The sequence below is a fragment of the Cyrtonyx montezumae genome, unplaced genomic scaffold, assembly GCF_038088225.1.
Source record: "Cyrtonyx montezumae isolate F1298 unplaced genomic scaffold, pur_monq_1.0 scaffold_3, whole genome shotgun sequence".
NCBI classification, from domain to species: Eukaryota; Metazoa; Chordata; class Aves; order Galliformes; family Odontophoridae; genus Cyrtonyx; species Cyrtonyx montezumae.
In genome coordinates, this window is record NW_027072034.1 from 29,902,682 (window position 1) to 29,930,143 (window position 27,462).

Sequence of the window (27,462 nt, forward strand, 5' to 3'; positions counted from 1 at the left end):
AGTTATTACACAAACAGTTCATTCTTGCATTAGGTGTCTCCTTGTATTTGGGAACCACCAGAACTGCACAGTCTGACCTCTTTCATTACAGTGATTAAATCTGCCAACTAGTTAAGCTGAGCTTGTAATATTCTCTGCATCCTCTGAGCACCTTCTTGAAAGAAATCCAGACCAAGACCAAAGGACTCACAAAGATGAAAAACATCTTCACAGCGTTTTACAGGAAACTGTTCACTGATTAATGATAATGAACAACAACAAAAAGTGCTTTACCACTTGTTTCCCACTAGATTAGCCTTTAGCTTCCAATCATTAGGTGTCACTGTGGTAAGAATAAGTAATCAAACAATCAGATGGTCCCTTCTCTGAGTATAATACATGCTAAGGTTTCATCACTTTGAGGTTTTTCTTGCATAAATCAAACATGCTCTCACCCTAAGACACATTTACCAGGTCTTCAGCTCCTCCCGTAGCTCTTCTGTGAATGTTTTCAAGTCTAACAGCATTCTTCATAGCCTGACCTCCTAAAGATACAGACTCTATTTGTTTACATTTTGCCAATCTCCCCCAACAGTTTTTAGTCAGTGGTTTCCACAAAACCTAAAAGAGTGGTAGGGATGTCAGAAGATACTCTGGTCCTGCATTCTGGTAAATCCATTAGCTGTGAAGAGAAGAGAGCACTACTGGACATCTCTCAAGAAGGAAGGGCTGCAGTTGATAGTGGCCTGGCAACTCTGTATAGCCTGTAACCAAAGTACATCAGTACACAAAGGGTGTGGCATCCAAGTCAGATATCTACACCAAAAAAAAGAAAGCAACAATAACAGAAATATGAGGAGATGTCTGATGATTTTAGCTATGTGAACTCTGCAAACCACTTGCTCCTAACTAGCTAAGCTCTAGTACCACAACGTACTCAGCAATGACAATATGATTTCCAGCTCATCGTGACTGTGTTGGGAGAGATATTTTCTCATTATTGTCACATACACAGGCAGACTTTTTGCCATCACTTCCTCTCAACAAATAGTTCTGTGAACAATAGAGTTAATGAAGAGCGTTTCCTGTGCATTGTGTGCCATGTCTCAGCTTTCCTAATAAAAAATAAAATAAAAAAATGAAAATATAAAAAACCCAACTTCAACACCTGGGGTCCTTTGACTTCTCCTTTACCCTGCAGTTTCCTCTATTCCTACCATACTCTTATGCTCCCAAGCTTCCTCTGCTGCTATCTAAGCATCACCTTGGAAAGCACTGTTCTTGCAGCAATAGATAACACTCTCAAAGAGAAGTGCAATTTTAAGTTCCATTACATCCCATTGCAGTGTTACTCCAGAAGCTTCATTAACACTGGGTTTGGTTGGTAACTGTCATGGAAGCTACAGGAATTCCAGCAATCATTCAGAATGGAACAGCACAGAAATCTACCTTTACGTTACACTAAATACTGCGAACGTCAAAGAGCTTTTTGATACAGGCCACTCTTTTCTCCTAGGGACTTACCTCAAAAGTAACTAACTGCTCCAGACAATAGCCATCGGGGGACATCACTGAGATAGGAAAGGCTGACACTTGGGATACTGCCAGTATCTCAAGGTGATAACAAGTCACAGATCTCAAAATTCATGTGCCTCTTACAAATATGGGTCCCACAGGAATGTTCTTTGACACTCTCTTTCTACACTAACACTGTGACCCCAAGTAGAGCTAGAAGTTAAAAATCATTTATTAGAAGGATTTATGCTTGAATACTTTGCTTCAATGTATAATCCCAGACGATGTTTACTCTGGCTAAAACAGGAAGTGCCGTCGCGTTATTTAAACAGTGGCACCTATTGTTGAAATAGACTGGCCTAGAATAGCTACATTCCAGTCCTGCATTACAAAATAAGCCTTATATTTATTCCACAGACAGGCGTCGATTCAGTCTCAAAATGGTGAGGATTGGTTTTTTGTTTGTTTGTTTTGTTTAGTTTTAATGCTTGGACTACAGCCAAAAGGCCTAGTTAAAAAAAAAAAAAAAGATGCTCTTAATTAGCGCTAGAAATAACAAGACACTTGCTTGTGACTTGAACAAACAGAAGGCATTTCAGGAACAGAGAAGAAGTACCAAAGCAACACTGAATACAAAAACAAAGAAGGGTGAAACAGATACTTGAGTTAGTGGGAAATTGAGCATCAGGAAAAGGTGATATAGGTATGGGGAGGTTTGATGGAGAGTGAGCAATTTTAACTCCATTTAGACTACAAAACAGTCCAGAAAAGTTTTGGTGGAACAGAGAAGCAAAAGGGAGAGAACTTCTTAGATGGCAGGCATTCTATCCTCAGCAGCACCAGAGCTGGGAGAAAGGAAAACCCATGTACTGTGTTAAAACCTTGGACAGAGAGACATATCCATTCCTTCTCCATTCCCTTGCCTATTCCCCAAAACCCACAGCATTGCAGCACTAAAATAGCAGATACTGTGTGATTTCATCTGTGAGCAATTTTCCCCCATGAATTTGTTATGAAACACATGCAAGATTAAAAGCACAACCAGGATGCAATCCTGCAAGAAAACGCATAACATGATGCAGGGTTTGCTCTCTAGAGAGAAGAGGCTGTGATGCATTTTAATGGATGCATACATTTACTGAAAATTAAGCCTTGAAACTACTATATGACCTCATTAGTATTTCTCACCAGCAGCAAACAAAAAGTTGATTTTTTTTCAAAATGCCATGACATAAACCGATAGACGCATACATTAAAACTGCCTGCTTGTAGTCAGCAATACCATTTCTTCCCTGATTCAGCTCATATTTCGGGCAGGAACATAAGCTTCATTTGATCCTGAAGCAAGTTCAAACCTGGCTGTAGGCTGCCTTTCTGCGCAATGGAGTAGAAATTTATCTAAAGCAGCATACAAACGTTATGTTCCCTAAACCAAGAATCACCAAACCCACGTGGCAAGGTGGTTCATGGACTGAATGTGAATGCCACTTCTAATTTGGAAAAGAAAAATACTGGATGGTGCAGCACCCTCGAGGGAGGGCCAAACACTGCCCTATAGAGAACTGACAAATAACTAGAGCTCTCCATTTCAAAACTGAGATTCATATTTACCCGATTACAGCAAACTGGAATCCTGGGAGAGATTGAATTATCTCATGGCGATAAAGGGCCCCAGAGTTTTCAGCATTGAAACAGCATGCAAAACAAACAATGGAACAAAACTAACAACAACAAAACAACAAAAACAGCACAGAAAAGCATAATTTAAAACTTCAGTGCCTACCCTTTCTGAACTCCTGTTTTCCACTCTTATCAGCATCAGAAATACAGCCGTAACAGAAAACAGACACATTTTGCTGTTCTGCATCACAGATACAATATAGTAATGCATTTCAGAGTTCTCTCACTAATCCAACACTTTCTTAACCAATTTCTGGGATCTGATGAAGATCACTGTCTAAAGGAAAGTAAACTTGCTCCACCATAAACAAGAAAAGCAGGAAGAAACTTAATTAGTAAAGGAAAATGTTCAGCTCAAAGATGACTCAAAGATGATGATCTGTTTTTATTTTATACAAAAGCATTAAAATCTATTCTATAGTTGAAAGAGCAAACCTTCAGCAAACCTTCACTAGTCAAGATGGGATCAGGTTTTCCTCTAATTCTTAAATTAGGATTCAGACTGCTAATCCATGAACAGGAATAGCCTTTATCTCAGCCCTTCCAACCAGACTTGAAACACAGAGGCTGATCACTTAAATTTTTCAAAATAGAGTATCATTTATCTTAATCTAAGAAATACCACGTTGTGCTAAGATAATTTTAAGTTATAGAAAGCCAGACTGTTTTTAGCTCACTGGCTGAGAACAGTGAGCAATGTGCTCCCAACACCATGTTCCAGCAAAGCTCGTATGAGCAGTCAGAAAGCAGATGCTGCCCACTGCATGGCCTGTGCTCTATCCTCATGGCAGCCAAGGCTGGGCTACAGTCACCGTGTCTCAGCACACCCAATGCTAAGCAGAGACCTGCTTCAAAGACACTTGTCAAATTACTCCCTTCTTACCTTCCCCCTTTCCTCTTCAGAAGAGCTTTTAAAGCTCCTCAATACCCACAGCTCAGTCACTGTTCTCTTAATGACCTCTGAAGTGTTTATCTTAGAGATGCTGTATCTACTTATTGTTTCCTTTCCTGCTTGCCCTTGCAAGCACGGCCCTTAACTTCGTTCCATATGGTCAGAATGCATCTCAGACAGCTCTCAAGAGCTGCACAGCATTTAAAAGTTTAATTCATAAATTAATGCAGAGCAGCCAAATCCTCCACACCGTGACTACAAATGCTTCATTTATTAATTAAAACTTTGGCATCATTCATGTATTTGCAGACTTGTGAACCGTTCACTGGAAAATTGTGTCACTACACATGAAAGACAGTGGCTGCTTCAACTGTATAGATTTACCATGACAGGAAGAAAGAACAAATGGAGGAGCAGAGGGAGGAAAAGTTCTCCAAAGTGATGTTTCCTAGCTTTTTTAAACCTAGGAGAGAGACAAGACATAGGACAACACTTGAAGGAGCAGCTGGGGACACTGAATAAATACAGACATTTAAATGTGACTAATTACATACACATGCTGGAATTCTCAGAGGAATATCAGGAAGCCAGACTCCCAGCTCACACTGACTTTCAACAGGAGTTCAGTGGCCTGCTCCTCTAGGCATTCTGGAAGTTAGACGTCATCTTGCTAAATACAGAACACTGCTTCTAAATGTCTCTGGTAGTGGAATCAAAGCAAAGCCTACAGACTTTCTATAAAGTTATCTGCAGGAACCCTTTGCTTTATTAAATAGTGTACATTGAGCTCTTCTCTTTGTTAAAAACAAAAATGCACACACCTACCGATCCTAGCCTACTTTGTGATGGGAGATGACAGAAAGTTGGAGCAGCTCAGAGGTCTTAAAGCGTTCAGGAGACCACCCTTATGTGCTGAACACAAACATGCTACACAGGTTCTTCCTTAAAGGTGGTGGGGAAAGTTTTATAAAAGGTCTAGGGCTCCTTTCTGAGCACTAGTGTTGTGAAACTGGAAGGGTATCCGCATATGGAAAGTGGTGACTGAAAAAAAACTTAAGGAGAAGCACAAGCCATTGTTTTTCAGATGTAATCATGGAATACAGATACACACAAACTGCTCACAACTTAGTCCAAATACTTCAAGCAGGCACGGCTGTGGGAGCATCCATTCCTGTTACCTGCTGCTCATTTTCTGTCTCCTGCACTGGAGAATGGTGCAGCTCCTTGGATATACAGGACTAAGGCCTGATTCAACTCAAAAAAACATGAGGGGAAATATATATATATATATATACCACTGCTCAAGCTGTCATGAACCTTATGTCAATACAAACGATAGCGTATGGACACAAGCAAGAAGGTACAGGAGTTTTGAGCACTTACTACCTTAAAACATTCACAAAACCATGCATCCCTGGCATATGACAAAGCACTTGACAGGTAAGAGATTGCCTTTGCTTAACAGCCACTGAAAGGGAAAGCAGATGCTGGCAGCAACAAGAAGCAGCAGCTGGCTGTGCAGAGGTCCAGGAAAGCTGTAGTTCTAAACAGCGTGGAAAAAGACCACCTGAGCTGATCTGTGAGTGAAGAAACCAGACTCTACAGATTAAGACTTTTTCCTAGCATACTTTGTACTCATGATGGCTCATTTCATGGCACAATTGTAGTTAGTATAAATGCAGCTACGCAAAGATACCAGGCTGCAAAGTCCAGACATATCTTCTTTTACTTGATAAAGCACTTGCACAAAAGTCTGTGTTCATAGACTGAAGGCATCCTCTCTCTGTATGGCATGAACATACAACACATCAATTGAATTGGATGATCTTCGACCTTACCTTCTAACTGAACTATTCTATCGAAACACTGCATTCTGAGTCCTGTAACAGGGACATCAGGGACCTCCAAAGACCCAGCTGATTCCCTGCCCAACTCACTGACTAGGATCACCAAGGTTTACAGCAATTCCACAGAGGGAAACCAAGAGTAGCAAAGTGCTCCCTGAAGGAGCACACAGGAAGCGAGAGCTCTGGTTTTCACTGAGGATGACATCAGGAGACACCTGGGGACACAAGGAGTCTGAGTATGGTGGATGCATCTGTACTGTCAGTGTAACTTTTAAATCCTCTAAGGCTTCTCCTTATAATCTCTTTTACAGAGATTCAGTACGAGAGACTGCTGTAGCAGCTGGCGGAGACTAGGGCCTCTGAAGGGTTCTAATGAAGCACAACAGCTTAGTGGTTTAGGGATAAATGAAAGTACTGAATGCTTCCTAGGGAGAAGCTATTAGGTAACAGTTTTGAACTCATTTTTTAGCTTCCTCTGCAGAGGCTAAGGAATCTCACATACCTTTCACATTTTAAATAATCTACTATTTAATGCTCAAGAGCTCAGTACTTAGCAATTTTAATTTGCCTTTCCATTCAGATGAATTTTGCCATCCTCTCACTGAGCTAATTGTTCACAGCATGCTCCACAGGGCCACAGACTGCTGAGCAAATGCCCAGCTGCTGTCAAGATATTCTGGAATACAGAGGTAGTGGCAATGCACACAGGCACAGAGGGCACAACAGTGAAGATACGACCTACGGGTGAGCTGGAAAGAAAGCTCATGTTTATTTATTATCTAAATAGGTAAAAAGAAGTTTTCCAATTAGTACTAGTTTTCATTCAGCCCATGTATGTGTCTGTAAAATACAAGTGTAATGCTGCGGTTTAAAAAAGCATGAGTCTTTAAGGATTTTTAAATAGTTGCCCATTGGAAGCAGTTTTCATTCACCTGAATTGTTTAATCAGCTATGTGGTAGTTTGCAGGACAATCAAAGAATCACAGAACTGTATGGGCTGGAAGACCTAGATCTAGATCTAGATCTAGAGATCACTGAGTCCAACCCCCTGCCAAAGCAGCTCCCTAGCCCAGGTTGCACAGGTAGGCGTCCAGGCGGGTCTGGAACGTCTCCAGAGAAGGAGACTCCACCACCTCTCTGTGCAGCTGTGCCACTGCTCCGTCACTGCACTGGGAAGAAGTTCCCACACACATTTGTGCAGAACCTCCTATGCTTCAGTTTGTGGCCATTTCCCCTCATCCTATCACCACACACTGCTGAGAAGAGTCCAGCCCCGTCTCTTTGCCTCCCTCTCCTTAGATATTTATAGATGTGGATCAGATCCGCTCTGAGTCTTCTTTTCTCAAGGCTGAACAGACCCAGGTCTTTCAGCCTTTCCTCATAAGAGAGATGTTCCACACCCTTTATCATCTTTGTAGCTCTCTGATGGACTCTTTCCAGGAGATCCCTGTCTTAATTGTACCAGGGAACCCAGAACTGGACACAGTACTCCAGGCGAAGCCTCATCAGGGCAGAGTAGAGGGGGAGGATGACCTCCCTCGACCTGCTGGCCACATTCTTTTTAATGCACCTCAGGATGCCAATGGCCTTCATGGCCACCAGCACACACTTCTGGCTCACGCCAGCCTGTCATCCACCAGGACCCCCAGTTCCCCTCCTCAGCTCCTCTCCAGCAGGTCATCCCCCAACGTGTGCCAGTGCATGCAGTTATTCCTCCTCAGGTGCAGGACTCTACTCCTGCTCTTGTTAAATCTCAACTGATTCCTCTCTGCCCAGCTCTCCAGCCTGTCCAGGTCTTGCTGAATGGCAGCACAGCCTTCTGGCGTGTCAGCCATTCCTCCCAGCTTTGTATCATCAGCAAACTTGCTGAGGGTGTTCACCTTTCTGCCACTATGAGTTTCAAAATTCATTTAAGGAGAAAAAAAAAAAGGAAAAAATATAGTAAGTCAAGGAGGTTCACAGGATGACAACCTCACAGTTGTCACAGTTTTACAGCTTTGTCTTGCTTGTACACTGCAACAAACACATAAGCTGTTCAAAAAAAAAACCCAAAAAACATAAACAGTTATTTTCATAACATTCATCTGGTAGCTGCACTCTACTAATTCACCCAGACTCAACTTTTCCCTCAATGAATGACTTTTAACAAAGATTCTGCCTCCTGTCTTTGCCATTCTTCCCACTTGGCGACTTCTGGCTCCACATCCATTCAGTCAAGGATTACTTAATTACTGTTCTCCTTTCTTGCATGTCTAGCACTATAACCAAAATATCTATGAACAAACCTGAAAGAGAATTCAGACAGTGCTGAAAAGCAGTATAAAGCTGCAGTTTGCTGTATACCTCCCTAATAAAAATGTGCACCATGAAGAAAATGCCAAATGACATTCTGTGATTTTCTTCCTGATGCAATCACCCCCCTTTCATTTTCTATACTATCCCTTTCGTCTTTCTCATTCATAAGACATACTGCCATAAAAACCTGCACCAATAGAACTACATACTCTAGAAATATTTTATTTCTGAATTCTTTTATGTACATCTTAGCTCTGCTCTGAACTACCACCCAAATAATACATAGCTGTGGAATCTAGCCAGAGCCAAAGAGAGTGCTCAGGTTGACTTACTGCAGGAAGACTCCGGGAAAGATACCTTCAACAGACAAAGGTTTGCTTGGCATCTGATTTTCACATTTTAAGACCCAAGAGCTAGATTTAAATAAAAATATGTAAACTTCTGAGCATTACAAGTCAGTGGTAAAAACCCTGGAATTTTTACACACATTTAAGTGAATACATTGTATTTACTGAACAATACATTCAAAATCAAAGTTACAGAATGCTTCATAAGCTATTCAAAGTATTTCCTTTGTATTGGACAGATTGAAAGGAATAGTCTTCAAAGCAAGGCCACAAAGGCAAGAATCTGATTTAAAATCTGACTGGTCAAATGAAGAGAAAGATAGAAAAAAAACGCTCCAAATAAAAGTTGACATTGCCTTATTGCTCTCCACAAAGCTAAAAGCTGTATGTTGAAGACTTTAAGGACCTTTTTGGACTTCAATTTCTAGCACTTCAGGAATATCACTGAGAAAAGCATTGGGATTACTACATTACCAGACCTTATTTAACTGAAGACAAAATCTGGCCATGGTATGGCACATTCCCTCAAAACAAAAACAAAGTGAGAAAAACACTTCTGAAAGTCCTTCAGCATATCACCCGTAATCAGTGTTGGCACAGAATCAGAAAGCCCATGGTTTTACCTCACAACTGGAGTTCAAAGGATAAAGACAGAGGCCTTTCTTGCTGTATTGCACCACTCAGGATGGCACTGCTCACTTCCAGAAAGACTAATGAAGCTGATATTTGGGACAATTCTGCTCCTTTTCCCTCTCTAAGCACAATAGTCTCTGGGACTGCTCCAAGAAACAGTCCAAGCATAGTGATAAACCCACTGTTCTAAAGTGCTGTTATCTTTTTACTTACCCCTTTCCTGCAAAGCCCTAGGACCTATGGCAACAGAATAACACTTCAGCAAAAGATGTCAGCCAATGATTTGGTGGCTTCAGGTTTGAAACCCAGTTTCTCAGAAATACCCTCACTTGGTCATATTCAAATTACACAGTGGCAAATACAAAAAAGATCCTTGAGCAGCAGCTAAACAAAGGTTGGGCCTTCCATGTGTTGCACAGTTATACTGACATGACAACTTTAGACCTTAAAGGGGTACAGCTCTGTTGAAGTGGCATGTGTTTGCAAAATTGCTGGAGATCAGAACCCACACAGCAACTCACACCATGCCTGCTAGTAGGTATGCCTCATCAGATTACTTTTTTTTTTTTAACTGTCAGACTGCAGAGCTAAAGATTTCAAAGATACCTACTCACAGAGCTTTGGTAGGGACTGGGCATTTACAAAATATATATACAGGCACACAAGATCACAAGTCCTGCATGTTCACATGTGCCTAGAAGGACAGAGATCAACCTCATGGCTCATCTGCATTTGTTAATTGATGCATCTGCAAAGACTATCACGATAGCTTTTTAAACAAAGCCTTTGCAGTGACAGCAACAAAACAATGTTGAATATCGGTCTGAAAATAAGGTTGGTCACAATTTTACTAGAGGGCATTTTTCTATTGAAACAATTACCAACCAGCTAGAAATGTAAAATATTAACATTCCAATTTTGATGACTGTTCTGCCAGACACAGATTCCTGACCACAGTCAAATAGTACTGCTACTCCTCCTGAAATAGCCACCTGAAAGACTGTTGTGGTCACTGGGCAATGAATCCTCACGTGAAGGCAAAATCTTGATGTCTATTTGAGTGCTGGGACTTCAAGGTTTCAGTTAACTAAGTGAGATTCTGAGACTGCTTTAATAACTAACTGATGGCAGACATTTGTTTGTAGAGTCAGCTTTGTAACGCCCTGTCACCACATAAGCAATGCTACTTCTCTTAACTAGCAACACCCTTAAAATGCAAATCAGAAGGACATTATCCTTGGATGTGTTTTTAGTATTTCTACGATGACTAACTGATTTATTAACATTTAAAGTATTAGGAAGAAAATTATGTAAATTATATGGAGAAAAGGAGAACAAAAAACCATCTCATCCTGTAAATTCATATGAATTGCTGTTTAAGAACAACTGTAACTAAGTTCAGAGCATAAGAATCTTCAAATTTTAGTCAGTGTAAGGACTCCTCAAACGATTTTAAAATGAAGCACTGCATACTGTAACTGTATTTCCTCATAACTTTAAGTCCTACCGTGTTGCGAGCTTATGGCAGACGACGCCTGTGTCTGTTATGACTTCACTCAGCCTCAGCTCAAGGTGGACCTTTCCCTGTAATCGACAAAAAACAATGCATGGAAAATCAGTGCTGTGCAATACCCAGCCACACCATCCCAACTTAAAAACAAAGCAAGTAGGTTAACACGAGCAATTCCAGGAGGAGTTTAAAGATTAGTTAACAGTTGTGCTGGTGACATATTTTACATCTCAAGGAATCCAGTTTAACAGCCACTTCACTAGATTTCAGTGTGTTATCCTTCATTTCCACCCCATCCTCCTTACCTTACTTCTGTGTTTTATTAACTGATGGAAATTAAATATCTGTGGACTGAAGTAAAAATATTTTGTTGTAGCTTTATTTGTATTTCGCATTTTAAATATCAAAGATCTCCAACACAACCACTGAAAAGATATCAGATCAGTGTGTTATAAATAAATACCTCCATGGTTTAAACATTTGGAAACTGAAGGGTCTAAAAGTTATGAAATAAGATAAACTGTGAGACAAGTTCCAGTAAAACTACACTGCGCAACTAAAGAAAAAAAAAGTCAAACACAACACTAGCATTCATAGCATCAACTGCTACACAGTCTTCACCTCCATACCATCACAATGAATTTATTGCATCTTGGCCAAAACCTGATGCTCTAACATGCCAAGAAAATAAAGTCAAATCATGAATACAGACTGCGCTGCTCTCAACTGGTCTGTTACATTTCAAAACATGTGAATCTGGTACTACTGGCAAAAACTATTACTATATATGGATAGAGTCAATTGAAAATATATTTTGTTGTTAATCTATTCTGACATGCTAGTGCTGTCTGATCACCTTTTTTAAATTATGATGGCCAAAACTGAGTCATTCATCTTTAAAACTACTTCCCTCCACCCCTGTTACCAAACCGCCCGAAAATCTACCCCACTAGCTCTAATGGAGGTGGAATTGTTGACTCAGTTTTATCTCAACTCATACAAACTTCTGCCGCCAGCCCTTTTGTAATATCTTCCAGATTTGACTTTTCCTCTTTTTTCACATCACCAGAACTCCTGCCAAAGGATGCCTACCCTGCTTAACAGAAGACTGAAGATCAAACCCTGACCCCTACTTACTATGTCGTTAAGATCTACTTCCTTTACAGATTTGTCTGGAAGAAAGCTGGGGAAAGCAGCTGAAAGTATAATGGGGAATGCACTAACAAATGGCACAGACACTCAGAAGTTAAGTTCAAGCTCATTTCCCAGCCCTCCTATGTTTTATCAGTATAAACAAACTCTGAATCATAGAATCATAAAGACTGAAAAAAAACCCTCAACTCATCTAGTCCAATTGTCAGCTCATCACCACCATACTCACTACCATGTCACTCAGTGCCATGTTGGGGTCTGGAGCACAAGTCTTATAAGGAGAAGCTGAGGGAGCTGGGATTGTTTAGTCTGGAGAAGTCTCAGAGGAGACCTCACTGCACTCTACAACTTCCAGAAGGGAGGTTGGGGTGAAGAGGGGTTCGGCCTCTTCTCCCAGGCAACGGACAGGATCCGAGAAAATGGCCACAAATTGTACCAGAGGAGGTTTAGACTGGATGTAAGGAAAACCTTTTTCTCTCAGAGAGTGGTCAGGCACTGGAATGGCCTGCCCAGGGAGGTGGTGCAGTCACCATCCCTGGCAGTGTTCAAGAGGCGTCTCGATGAGGAGCTAGGAGATATGGTTTATTAGCTTGTGGTCGCAATGGTAATGGGTGGACAGTTGGACTAGATGATCTTGTAGGTCTTTTCCAACCATGTGACTCTATGATTCTGTATCCATGTTTCTTGAACACTTCCAGGGATCACAACTCCACCACTTCTCTGGGCAGCCTGTGCCAATGCCTCACACTCCCTCTGTGAAGCCAGTGCCTGAATGCTTGTCCTGAAGAAATCAGTGAATGACAACATTTATTACTGCAATAGTCTCTTCCCCTTTCCTTCCATACACTCCTTTCTAGAGATAAGTCTTATTGCACAATCTTGAATTCACTTCAAACTTCCTTGCTGTCCCGTGGCAAATGACACTGCTGTTCATCCAGGAAACAATAAAAATGGTCCCTCCAAGCTATGTAAATGAAATCCCATACAGTTTGTGTCTCATACTTCTGATTTTTCATGTCTGTTTTACCAAAGAAATTAATCCACTACTTTATCATTTCACCATACACGAACTTGAACATATGTCATTTCTTTCCTAATCTCAAGCCTGTCCTCGTGAACAAGGGAAGCATTCCCTGTACAAATGGATATGACCACTTCTAGACCCACCTCTTTAAAACTTCTTCCTGCTGCAGTGACAACCATACATACATGTATCTGGGCTAAGCACAGCTGGATGAATGCTTGGATTACGCAGGACAGCTTTCTGGCTTTATTTTATAGTGTTATCCCTTGTTTTTCACTGTTTTCACTTCCACATATTTTATTACTGGAGATAAACTATATGGGGCTCTAGAGAACAAATTTAGATTATGAACCTGGACAACACTCCTGCCACCTTTGTTCATACCCTACATATTACCTTTATCAGAGACATCAACAATGAGCTCTGAAGGAGTTGAGTGACAGGAAAAGAGATTTAGGAACTCTAGAGGCAATATCCTTTTGTAGAAGAACACCAAGAAGGTAAAGTGTTTTTAAAGAGACACAGTATTCTTATAGAGATACATCTGCTGAACTTAAACAAAGGCAAGACTGATCTCTCTAAGGAAATAAATGCTTCCATACACTTAAGTGAGCCTGAATGTAAACTTAGTTTATGGTTCCAATTTGCTAGACACTGCTCAAATTAAGTAATTACAACAGAAGCTGCCTATTTCCAAAATTAAGCTCCAAAAATGCTCTTGAATAAGCAGTACTTCACACATTTTCCTGGCTACATTATGAAAATCTACAGCACAACCTCCTTTAGGCTGAAAGCCAGTGTTTCTTGTAGCTCTCATTTTCCTCTTGTGAAGACTAAGAAAATGGCCAGCTGCTGAGAAAGTGACCCAAAGCTACAAACAGCAAAACAAAGGTCATAAGATCACCAGGGCTGGAAGCCTTACAACTATTCCCAGACTACTTCCTTACCTTCAGTTAAAAACTCAAATATATAAAAATATTTAAATAAGGTTTATTATATATATTTAAATAAGTAACTTAACTTGTAAGTTTAATTCATAGAAAATATTACTTCCACGTAAACAGAATGCTTTTTCCCAAATTAACAGTACTGTTTGCCAAAACATACGTAAATTTACTCCTTTGCAACAGTAGTTGTCAGTTTACAAAATATCAGATAACACACTGGTTTCAAAGAGAAGACAGAAAACCATGCAATAAATCAGTATTATAAAAATCAAGACTTAATCTAACCAACAGAAGGTCAACCAATCTATACTGCACTCAATGTAACAGACAGAAAGGTGAGGATGCATTTACAAACAACTTAACAAAACTCAACAGAACAATAGTACTTAGGATATCAAATATATTTTTTATTTTTATTATCATAAGAACTACTGCAATAGTAAGTAGAACCTTCAATTGTGTTAGGTGCCCACAGCTGATGACAGCATTTATAAGCAGGAACAATCAGATAAGGAGGATTAAAAGTACAGTGCTGAAGCTGAAGCACCATGCCTTGGTTCTGGTCAGTGAAAATCTCTGTTATGGAGCCAGGGATTAAATCCAGGATCGGTCCCAAGTCTGTGTCCTATCACAATGAGTTGTTTTTTTTCCTTCATTACAGTGAACAAACTCACAGAAGAATCTGAAGGTTTGACAACTTTGAAGTAGAATGTATTGATTACTAAAACAGGATGTTCCTAGAAGCAACTACATTCATTAGCATACACTTCACATTTGGAAAAGTAGGATTTGTTCAAGGAACGAGCTGCTGAAGGGCTATCAACTCAATTGCTGAACAACACTTCATTTTTCATAAACTCAAGGTGATACAGACGGGTGGGTTGATAGGTCGAATGTCCTTCCTAATCACATCCAAAACACCATAATGGGACCAGCCAGGTTCCATTTTCCGGTTCCTGATGAAAGAAGTCATCAGTAGACTGAATTTCTTGCAGGCAAGTAAGGAATACTCAAATGGAAATCAGTAATGAACAAAACATTTAAAATGCCATCCTAAGAAAAAATACATGCTTATTAAGTACTGTGTTTCCTAAGAAAATAATAGAATCTAGTTCTAGTCTTGTTAACACCAGTCTTGTTAGTGCTACCAGGTATCAAGAACTACACCACACATATGACTGAAAAATGAACTGAAGCTAATCATAATCTTGCAAAGGAAAGAAAAGCAGTACCCAAGTTCTGTTTTTACTCGGATGGGAAAAGCTTGTCTACACAATTTCATTTCTCCTTGGAATGTAACTGTAAGTTGTTGAAGACTGAAACACCAGAAGACAGCTGTACAGTACATAAAAGTATACAGACAGACACTAGTTACCTGTATCACATATCCAGCAGTTGCAAATTTGAGGTTTAATTTAAACACAGTATGTCGAAAGAGGAAAATAAAACCACATAACTGCAAGTGATCCTAAGGCTATTGTTTTGACAGAGATCTACCATGCTGGTAAGAATCACTTTTAACATTTTTAACAAAGGATGAGCCTTAGAGGCAGCATCTCCACAGTCTAAAAGACACTGTGACGCTGGACTTTGGACACCACATTTCTTAGTGCAGTTGTAAGCACATATTTTGGGCTGAAATTTAACACACATCCCACAAATCACTGATAAAGAGTCAATTCAAATTATCCATTTTTTTTCCCTGGGTCCAATCTTTATGATCCAGGGAAAAAGGAAAAAAAGCCAACACTGACAAACAGCAGAATCTCTAAGCTGTTTCCTAAGCTCAAGCAAATGTGCAAAGAACTCTTGACAGTCTGCTTAAGTTTGAAAAACAAGAGCTAACCTAATACATTCAGTCATAGCTTCAAGAAAGTATCAACTACATCTCCACTAAGTACATTTTCTTTTTGTACTGTGTAACATGTTTTAAAAATACTTCACTTTCAAAAAGCAAAGATGTTAATAACATCTGTGTTGTTAAAATATATAAAATATATTTAAATAGAATATATAAAATATCCTAATCTGCTTGAATGAATATCAAATACCAAGACAACTTCTGAGGGTCATATGCAAAGTAACAACAGAAGATACCAGAAGACTTGTAGAAGAAGTACCAGTCCACCATCAAGCCTGCTGGACTACAGGCTGATGGTCACCCAACATTCCAGTTCTCACTAGCCAACCTTTGCTGCAGACTTTTCACCACTAAGGTGAGAGTGTGTGTGCATGGAAGTTTTGAAAGCATTGTCCCACATGGGGACCCTTATCCTAGCACAGCTCAACCACATCAGCTCTGCAGCTCAGTACAACCCTGCTCATTGCTCCGAAGTGTGGGAAGAGGGATTGGGACCCGCCTTTGGCTCTTCACTCTTTCTCCTGCTGGTACAGAATGTCTGCAAGCAGTATCAGCTCTGAAAGAAGGGAAGAGATGGAGCAGGGACGGGTTGTGGGAGATGGCTAGGCAAAGCAGATGACATGAACTGGCCCATGGCCAATACCAGCATCTCATTATTTTGGAATCTCATAAATTGAGGATTGTAATATCCCCTGTGATGTTGGTTTACTTTCCCTCGCTACAGGAAAATCACTGCTTAGCATTTCACTGAAAGCAGTTTGCAGAAAAGAGCCTTGGAAAAACTTACTTTTGAACAGAGACCACTGGAAACCACGGGATGGGCTGTGTTGTTTCTGTATCTGTCTTTCCAAATCTTGTTTCATGCAGAAGTAATTAGATCCAGTCTATTTTGATACCCTCTTGGGCAACTTTCTGAGGTGTCACTTCCTGGCACTGGTAAAGCTTAAAAACAAACAATAAAACCTGCCCAATTTCTAAGGGCTCATTAATGCTGTCTGTGAGGGAATGGGAGAGGAAAGAGTAAGGGTGCAGCTTGTGCTTTAAGTAAATCCAGCTCTGCAGTATGAACAGCAGCCCCACATAAGGTCACAAAACAATGGCAAGTCTGAGTCAGAAGGGTGAGCTTGTCTGCTTACTGCCTACATTTGCTGCTGTAAAAATTCTTCTTTCCTTTAGCAGAGAGCAGCAGGCAGCTGGGAAAGGTGTAAAGATCAGACTCCAGATCACCTCAGATGGATTGTTGGACCACAGTGCTGCACACAAAGATCTGGAACAAAATCCAGCCTGTTGCTAATGAAAGCATTACAGATCTAATGAACACTGTATGGATTTGTAACTGTTACGCAGAGCAGAACTGATGTGTGCTCAGTCTCCATATGTGCTAAGTAACAAACTCAGTAACTGACAAAGCTCCTTCCCATGGCACAGTGTCAACCCTTAGAATTTCCTAAAGAACACTTCAAAATCCTTGTAACTTGTCAGCCCTGAAACTTGACATGTGTCCCTCGCAAATACTTCGATATGATGAATGATGTAATTGTGAGCCACCTGCTTTTGTTTCCCCAAATTGTGTTCTGCAGATGGAGAATCCAGGTATGTTATTTTGAAACAATGCAAATTTATTATTCATCAGTAGGTGCTCTGTACCACATGCCATGTTTCTTGGCTAGCATTTGAGAAGTAACAGAGTAAAACCAGAAAGGCTGTCTCGCCTGTCTGTGCTGTTAAGTCTGAACTTAGTGCTCTCACATTCACACAAGGAGGAAGTCTTGTCACCATAGTGGTTTCACCCTAATGGGCAGCTAAACTCTGCCACATCATTCTCACTCCCCCTCTTCAAAAGAATAGGGAGAGAAAAGAAGGAAGAAAAGGGGTTAAGGTTTGGGATAAGGACATGGGAAATTGCTCATCTGTTATCACCAAAGGGAAAACAGAATTACCACAGGGAGATTAAGATACTTCACTTTCTATTCCTAACAGACTAGAAGAGTGAGAACTATAAAGCAGACTAAAAACATCTTCCCTCCATCCAGCCTCCTTTACCTTGTCCCCTCAAGCAGTCCAGAGGAACAAGAAATGGAGGCTGCCATCAGCCTGCAACACTTTCTCTGCCACTCCTCCATGGTCACTCTGAGCCCTTGCTCCACATGGGCTTCCCACAATGCCATCCTTCCTCAATGGATCCCCATGGGCTTCCCACAGGCTACAGCCCTCCCAACACTGCCCCAACATGGCTCCACACCATGAGGCCCACTCTTAAGACACCACTCCACACGGGTTCCCATGGGCAGCAGCTCCCCCAGCCCTCCTGCCCCACTGTGAGCCCCTCAATAGGGTTGCAGCTCTGGCCCAGGGCTGCTCCTGTGGGGCTCTCTGGGCTGTATCTCCTCCAGGCCCCATCCACGGCTGTCCTGTGGGCTCCTCCATGGCTGCACACGGAGACCTGCTCTGCATGGTGCCCATGGGCTTCAGGGGATCAGCCTGCTCCTCCATGGGCCTCTCCTGGGCTGCAGAAGCTTCTGCTCCACACCTGGAGCACCTCCTGCCCTCCTCCTGCACTGACCTGGGTGCCTGCAGGGCCATTTCTCTCACATTTCTCATTCCTCTCCCCACTCTGCAGAATAGCACCTTTCCCTTCCTTACTCTGCTCTCCCAGAGCACACCCAGTGCTGCTCGTGGCTCAGCTCTGGCAGTGGCAGGTCCCTTTGGAGCCATGGGGCAGTGCTGGGCTCTGCTCACAGCTACCATTAAACTCAATACACCAACAAAACAGAATAAGGTTAATAAATCCTCTTCTTTATTATCACATTTAAACGCCAGTAGACAATTCAGGTCTCTGAAATAATTGTATTGGTAGGCACGTAGCCTTGAGAATCTTTCTACTTTATCAAAACAGAGATTTCACATCTTTTCAAAACAACTGAAAGAGGGGAAACCTAAAACCTACTGTTCATTAAAAAAGAGGGTAACACCCATTTATTTCCTGTCTGTGGTGGAAAGCTGATACCAAATCTGGAAGCAGCTTCTTCTTTTTAAATGTGAATGCAGACATGCTTACAGTGGGGTTACAGAAAATGTGTCGGTGACTCATCCTCATGCTAGAAGAATTTAAATACCTACACAGACATTGTTGATTTCAGTGCTGGGCAGTGGGCATGCGATGTTCTTAACTGTTCAACAGAGCAGACATTTCTATCAGTCACTGGAGTGCTATCACCCTAATACAGCTGCTACTAAAGACAATTTGCTTAACCTCATTAGAAAAAGTAACAAGTAACATCAGAACCATTCGAGTTCAGTACAGTTTGCTCTCTGCATATATAAATTAAAGCTTTTTATAGAGCAGGAAACAGACACAGGGAAAGACCATGACAACTTCCACAGTATTATGAAAGTAGGGCAAAAGAAAGTAATAGTAACACATTCCCAGCTTCCTCTCATGATCTGGGATCAACTTCTTCAACTGTCAAACAGGAATGAATTTAGCAGAGCTAATTCAAAAGCTTGTGGTGAAATCCTGGCTCTGCTGAAGTCATGGCAAGCCTCCCACCCTGGCAAGGCCGGGATTTCATTCATGAAGCCCAATGTGTGGAATACAGATGCTGCTTTCAATGGGAAGGTGCTGACAAAGGAGCAGAGCTTTTCTGAGCAGCAAACAGTGCCCTGAATACATTCTTCCAGTTAAAATACAGGAAGAATTTCAGAGCCAACAGTGATTTCCAGCAACAAAAGTGATTTCCAGTGATTTCCACCTAGAGAAGTATAACAGGTATACTCTCCAAATATGCAATATTTTCCACTCACAATGTGCAGCCTACCAACTGATGCTTACATCGCTCCACACTCAAGAGCAGGCATGCTTCAACAGAATGAAAGGCCTGGATAAACAAAATGCTAATGGAGTAGTTGAAGAAAGGACTTTTGGTGTCTGAAGAAAGTATTTCTTAACATCATTAATTTTTTCACACAAGGCTCTGAATACAGAAGGTTAAGATGTGAGACACTTTGCTTCCTCAGTGTTGGTTTTCTGCCTTTTACATGCTTTTGATAACTCAACAGACACATTTCAGACACATCAAAGTTCTTATGAGTAGGAAAGGGAAATAAGCAATTTTCAAGTTTTTATGTCAGTTTTTTTGTGTGTGTGTTTTCTTTTGGTCCTCCTCTACACCAAAATGAACTTTACATAATGAGTATGACTGGCTTTAGAAAAGCACTCTGTCATTTAATATGGAGAACTTCGTTGCAAGAGAATATGACCATTTTACATTTGTCATTGCTGTGGAGGAAGCAACTCAAAGGACACTGAGTATCTTTTTAAAGCAAGAGCCTGCACAGGAAAACATGCCAGAATGCAACTCTACTTGTACTTCTCCCTCTTTTATCCATACTGACTATATTGTTTGGAATATGCTAGTGCATTTTGATATTTGAATGTCTCTGGCTCTAATCATACAATCATACCACAGAACGGCTTGGGTTGGAAAGGACCTCAAAGATCATCTAGTTCCAACCCAACTGCCACAGGTGGGGTAATCATTTCACTGATTGCATATGGACAAAGGGTATTTGGGCTGCAGAGATAAAGCTTCACAAAACAGATTTAACTGTGAAGGGCTGAAGTTACCATGAAAAAAAAAAGAAAACTGCTAAGAGACCTTTTCTAGTTTTGAAAGGTCAGATGTGTGCTTGGGATTAGAATCCACTGAGAATGTATGGACCACTGGGAGCACCTGTCATCCACTGCCCCAGGCAAATACTGAATCAGTTACTGTCATGTAAAGTTCTGCATGTGAAGGAAAGACAATCACTTACGGATCAGGAGAGATGTACAGACAGCAGCACAGAAATTTTTGCTTCCAGTTCTCAAAATGCGTGACAATGTGAAAATGGCAAGACCTGAAAACAAATGGCTAGTAGAGAAGAGACACATCCTACGCAAAATGCACAAGACCATGCTTCTACTGAGTTCAAGCAGCTTATTAAAATCTGTCTTCTGCTGCTAATCCCTCCATCCTCACCTGAGGCTGCCCAATTGGTTTAATTACTACACTGAGACAGAATATGAATGTTTTCAGTAATGGTCCAAGTCCTGCTTTACTTGCCCCTGAAACATTTGAGCACTTGCACTGTGAGACACTACATACTCAGCTCTAGGCATTGTAGTGTCCCATTGAGGAGCTAGCAGGCTCCATCAGATGATGGGCACTTAAAACTCCTTCAGCTAAATCTGTACAAACCCATCTGGGTACAACTTCATATTTTCAGAACAAGTTCTCAAGTCTGGAAACTTAAGCCATGAATTAAGCATGCTCCTGTTGAGTTTCAATTTGCACTCATAGCAACTCTGCCATACTGCGCTTGTTCAGTACATTTAAAAAGTAAATATTCAGAAACTGTGTGATTTCATACTCACATGATCATTATAATTTTGGTTAATAATTCGTTTCACAGAGGAGCTTAAACTTAAACTCCTTACAGCACAACAGACTTATCATGCAGGTTATATCTGAACTGCACTTGGAATATACACTAACAGGACTATGGAAGGAAATTCAGTATGATATTAAAAAGCTATAAGAAGTTAAACCAACTAGTAAGCTGTAGGGCACTAATTTACCAATAGAACAAGAACCCGTTGACCCCAAAGGGCAACACACAAGTACACAAATTTGTTCCAGTGGCTGTTGCTAGATACCTACTCTAACGAAGGGAAATTCAGGTGAATTTATGCTGCTCCCACTGAACTAGCTAGTTTGCTGACTATACAATGAATGTTAAAACAAAGGATGAACCAAAGGCACAAAAGACATGTGGGTAGGTAATGTCCAATCTGCACCTGCAGACTGAGTAGCTGCACAGCACCTCTGCCACCTGGCATGGGACTGTACAGCACACTGAACAGTGGCAGGTGCTGAGACAACCAGCCTTTTAGCTGCTCTTTGCCGGATGGACAATGCCCTCTTTTCTCCTTTGAGATGAGCAATCATGCAGAACTTAGGTATGTCTTCCTGTCAAGCAAGGAATGGATATGGCATTAAAGCATCTGACAACAGTGCTCGTAACTGTGCAAGTTGATGATTAAAGCAATCCTATTGTCAGTAACATTCTCCTCTACAATGAAGTTTATCAGTCTTAGCTTGACTCCTGACAATACAAAACGTCTTTATAAGTCAGTAAGAATTTGCAGTGTTGGAAAACCGTAAGACCGATAGCAAAGCCTCAAGCTAAATATCTCAGCAACTATGTCTGATGCTGTTATACATTATCACTGACATTCTGGTTACAGCATCAGAATAACTCAAGTGGAAACTTCTGAGAAAAATTTGAGGAAATAGTACCACAGAGTCATTAAGGTTGGAAAAGACCGCTAACATCGTCAACTCCACCATCAGGGTGGTGATGGTCACTCTATCACCACCATGCCCACTAACCATGTCCCTCAGGGACACACCTACACAGTTCTTGAACACCTCCAAGGATGGTGACTCCTAAAAAAATGCACTAAACTTCCATTAGGACTAGAATTCAACACTGCTACTCATTTACATTTGCCAAAAAGCGACTTTCGTATCACATATCAGTCTCTATATATGAAAATAGAGAGAAGTATTTCCATTTGAGAATTTGTATCACTTCTGTAATTCACAGAAGTGAAGTCCAAACCGTGTCAATAACAAGATTTTCATTATACATATTAAATTGCAGATAGCCAGCTAAAAATATCTGTTTCACATTAGAAATGCTGTTATCTACAATTTCAAGTTGATCTTTCTGTTCTCAAAAATAAGGCTGAACATGTCCCAGAGCAGGGCATCTGAGAACCAAGGCACCCAAAACCATTAATATTGCATTAATACTTCAATAATCCACTGGTTTGCAATTTCTGACTGTGCCAATTGGTGCGCTTAAAACCTGGATATTTTCAAGCTTGGCAAAGAACAATTCTAAACGAACTTAATGCCTAGTTTCCTTCATATCATGGCTCAATGATTAGAAAGAATTAGAAACCAGTCTTCTTTGTTTTCTTTTCTTTTTTTTAAATTCACTATTCTGACTTGTATGACCTCAAGCAGGTCACACTCTCATTGACACTTAGTTCTCACTCTATTCAATGTGTGGGAGTGACAGTAGCTTGCCTCAATGCAGTGCTCTGATGCATAACTAAACAGCCATAAAGTGCTCTATGACACGGAAAATAGTATTAAGGCCACTGACTGACTAAAAGAGAAGTAAGGTTCAGGCATTTCCTGGCACATGTTTCAGTGTTTATCCCCTAGATATGTGGCCAATGGGGATAAATGCTAGAATAATAAACCTATAGTGGCCACACTGAAATAACTTTTTGATTATTAGTGTTAGTATGATTCATTACAAGCATTAAACACCTAAAATGTCTTAAGAGATTTTCCTTAAAACTGGAGAAAAAAAAAAACAAACACTGCAATATTAACAATACAAATACTCTTTTTTTCTCTTATAAATGCAAAAGTAAGCGTTTAGGAAAAGGATATATAGTGACATACCACAAGTATAAAAAATACTAACAAAAACAGTCATTCATTTGGCTGTCTCCCCATACATAAGAATTTCTACGAAGTATTTACAAATTTGCTCCCACTGTTCCATTGAGCGCAAAGCCCTGGATATAGGCTACTCAATATAAAGACTGTGGAAAAATTAAGTAAATGGTAAAACCATCAGAGTGCTATTCATTTTTGAACTATTCGTAATAAATGTTTATCACAGAGAGCAGAAATCGTTTTAAACCCTTGGGCTCTTGTAAAGGAACAGTGCAAGTGATAAACTGCACAATTACAAACATGGAATATGCTTTCCAGCAAACGTTGTGCTCCTCTTCTCTCCAAGAAGCTAGAACTGATGGCAAACATTTCAGTTCACAGTCTAAATTGCATACGCTGTCCTAGAAAGTACCCAGGGACCTTGGGTCTAAAAAGATTCCCCAAGCTCATTCTGCATAAATATCATACCAAAATAAACTATGCAGAAGATTATCCAAATATCAGCATTTTTCAACTGATACATTATAAAGGGAAATTTTTTATATCCGGCAGGAAATAAACACTAAATCTATTGTTTTAAAGTCACTGTCACAAGAGGCTTTGGGGTAAGAAGAAAGGGAGGCAAGGGTAAACAAAATAGACTTCAATGTTAAAAGGCTATTAGAAGCCTTTCCATCATCATTGGCATCGAAATGTGGCATTAAAGAGGATCGATACTCTACAAGAGAATGTTACAAACTGAACAGGCTGTCATGAGGCTTCCTCTGCATCATGTGCACAACAGTTTACTATCTGTCACACCAAATAAACAGAAAACCTACCCCTGAATATGTTACTGCATATGTTTCACTATACATAACCACACTACATATTGGAAAGACTGTGCAATGTAAGTGTCATTTTCTGACCTAATATGGGCAGACCAGAGTGCAAACTGAAAAGCCCTTATGTTATTTCTAACCCTAGCACACAGTTACCTAAGCAGCATTTTCCACTAAATTTATTGGAGATTGTTGCACAGGTCAGACAATGTCTAAGCTCTTAAGTGAACACTGTGGTTCAAAAGTGGGTTTGGTTGGTTGGTTTGATTTTTATTATTTTGCTGTTATTTTTAAATAGAAAAAAAATAGTTAAGTAACTGAATTATACCCACTTAATATCCTGCTACACCACTTCAACTTCTTGTTTTGTTGTAATGACTGTGTTCACAAGACCTAACACTGTAATAGAAATCAGAATCGTTTTCAAAAGAGGTTACAAAGCAAAAAAGAAGAGCTGTGCTGTACATCAGTGTCTGTAAGTACCAAACTCTATGTAGAGCTAAAGTGATATTATCACCAGCACTCCAACAGTTTAGAGCAGGGTGAGAAATCTAGCAAGGAGTAAGGTTTTGTTGGGCTTTTTTTTTTTTTGCTTTTTTTTTTTTTGTGTGTGTGCGTGTGTCTTACTTGTTGCCACTCCTGTGACAACCTGCCTATATAACCCTTTAAAACAGTACCAGCATAGATAACTATCTTCAAGTTGACTCAACTCGCTGAGGAATCAACAGTTATTCATAAAATTTTGGAGTTATTTGATATTTAGCAGATAACCACTTCCTTGTATTAGTAATCCCAGGAGTTCATGGAGTTTTAATTATTTCTGTGAGCAGAATCCTGGCCCCACTGACTTAAGCACACTCGTAATTCAGCACAGACACCCCACACAAGCTGCAAATACCAATGAAACACAAACTATACTAATGAGCAACACTTGTCTTTTGCAGTGTGGTGGCCCTGTTACAAACACTCCTTTGCCAAGGTCATCTCACCTGTACTTCTGAATCAGCATCAACATGCTGGAGTTGAAACCAGGTGTCTCTGTTATGATACTTCTGCAAATCTTCTTTCTGAATAGCTACCTTTCCTGTAAATAAAACAAACCAGAAGCATGGATTAAGATATGCTATAGCTCCCCGAATGTACATTTCCATCAAAAACACTGATTAATGGGCTACTTAAAAAATGCTTCAGAACAAGGCAAGACTTCAGGGCATTTTTTTTTTAACAATACAGAATTATTTCTGATGAACAGCTTTTTCCACTTCATATTGTGAATGTCTTTAGAATTAGAATCATACTCACATAACAGACTGAAGCACTGTGCTGTGTGGATGAGTTTGCAAGCATTCTTATAGTAAAAATATTATTATTTCTTTTACATGATCTTTTTTGTGGAAAAAGATCAAAAATTGATGGATGTTGATGGGTTTTTTTGTATTTGTTTGAGATTTTTGATGCAGATGCCTGTAAGAATGGAATCTCAAAATAAAGTTCCAAGCATGTGATTACTGAAAACATTTTACTGAATTCTGTAGGAGAGGTGCAGCAATTAGAGATGCCAAGTCATGGCTGACTCCCAGATTTGCATCTGAGGCCCAGTCACTTTGCCACTCTAAGCAGTAAAAAAGGTATCAACTGTGCTCACTCAAGCCTTGCAGGCCTCATATCCCACAGCACCAGGGCCTACTAAGTACTACCACTCACATTCTACTTGTTGAGAGAGAAAACATGGTGGAGCTTTACCTTTTTAAAAACCCCTTTCTGCCACCTGATTTGCTTTTTTGGAAGTTAAGGCAACAGAAGCCAGTGTCACACAGTGAATTAATGTATATACAAGCTAGGGACTACTACATATATAAAGCTGGAACTTGCATATTGTCCAGCCTCTCCAGCATTATGTAAAGCACTCTCAGAGGGATAACAAAACTTTTTCTAAGCTTCTATGTAGTAAAAGACAGGTTTCCAAAGCTCCCCAAATCCATGCAGCTTGATTGAGGGTCTGAAATCTCAAAGTTTTTCTAAGTCCCAAAGTAACTGTGATATTATGCTCCTCTTTCCCCTCAAATCTTAGCCTTTGTCTTGGAGAGTTTGCCAGAGGAATCCCAGGCATCTATAGGGACTGGAAGGAGCAGTCCTTGAGAGCAGCCCTATAGAGAAGGACCTGGGGGTCCTGATGGATGAAAAACTTAACATGAGCCAGCAGTGTGCTCTTGCAGCTCGAAAAGCAAATGGTATCCTGGGCTCCATCAGGCGAGACAGGTGGCCAGCAGGGACAGGGAGGTGATCATCCCTCTCTATTCTGCTCTTATGAGGCCCCATCTGGAGTACTGCATCCAGGCCTGAAGCCCCCAGTACAAGAAAGACAGAGAGCTGTTGGAGAGGGTCCAGAGGAGAGCTGAGAAGACAATCAGGGGGCTGGAGCACCTGCCTATGAAGACAGGCTGAGGGAGCTGGGCTTGTTCAGCCTGGAGAAAAGAAGGCTGCAGAGTGACCTAATTGCAGAACCTAAAGGGAGCCTATAAACAGGAGGGGAGTAAACTCTTTGAAAGGGTAGATAACAGCAGGACAAGGGGAAATGGCTCTAAGTTGAAGGAGGGAAGATTTAGGTTGGATGTCAGGGGGAAGTTCTTTATGACGAGAGTGGTGAAGAGCTGGAATGGGCTGCCTGGAGAGGTTGTGGATGCCCCATCCCTAGAGGTGTTCAAGACCAGATTGGATGGGGCCTTGGGCAGCCTGGTCTAGTACTAAATGGGGAGGTTGGTGGCCCTGCCTGTGGCAGGGGGGTTGGAGATTCATGATCTCTGAGGTCCCTTCCAACCTGGGCCATTCTGTGAATCTGAGAGTTCCCCCTGGCCCTTCCATCTGCTGGGCTGCTCCCATGCTCTCTGAGGCAGCTGCTGCTGCATTCTTCTGTCACACTCAGGCTACTTTTGGTAACAGTTTCCAGACTTTCAGTCCCAGTTTCTAAACAGCTCTGCCACCCTAACACAGCTGCCCTCCACAGCATCTGACATGGTTTCTGCTCTACCTTCCACAAAGCTTCCGCATCCCTTCTCCCATTCCTTGCTCACTCTGCCCTCAGCACGCTCCTCTCCTTCTCATCCTTTGCAGATTACCAGATCCATCTCCTAGTCAGCTTTACACAAGAGATTACTATAGCCGATTAAGTGCATCGCAAACACAGAACTAGTGATTGAAATTACTTAGAAAAATAGCAAATTATACAGACCTACAAAGCAAAATGGCAGAAAGGTGAAATGTGCTGAAGGGAAGACATGAAGGTATGCTGCTGAGAACCTTTGTAATGATGGCTGTGTGTTTTCACAGCTATTGCTTGTATTCTCCAACTACAGCAGTTATGTGTATAACCCAGTTTCTCTAAAACACTCGGTCAGAGGAATACATTTAAAGGCACCACTTTTCAGTAACTGCTGTG

The 27,462-nt window shown here is 40.8% G+C and overlaps 1 protein-coding gene across 1 annotated transcript in view; it reads right to left on the reverse strand.

The window, feature by feature from the left end:
• RASA3 (RAS p21 protein activator 3) overlaps nt 1-27,462 on the reverse strand; it is a 127,220-nt gene that overhangs the window by 44,713 nt on the left and 55,045 nt on the right. Inside the window, exons 4-5 of the mRNA XM_065741091.1 lie at nt 25,016-25,110; nt 10,696-10,772 (exon numbers count right to left, since the gene is read on the reverse strand). Of these exons, the coding sequence (XP_065597163.1) occupies nt 10,696-10,772; nt 25,016-25,110 (172 nt within the window). The remainder of the gene's footprint in view (nt 1-10,695; nt 10,773-25,015; nt 25,111-27,462) is intronic.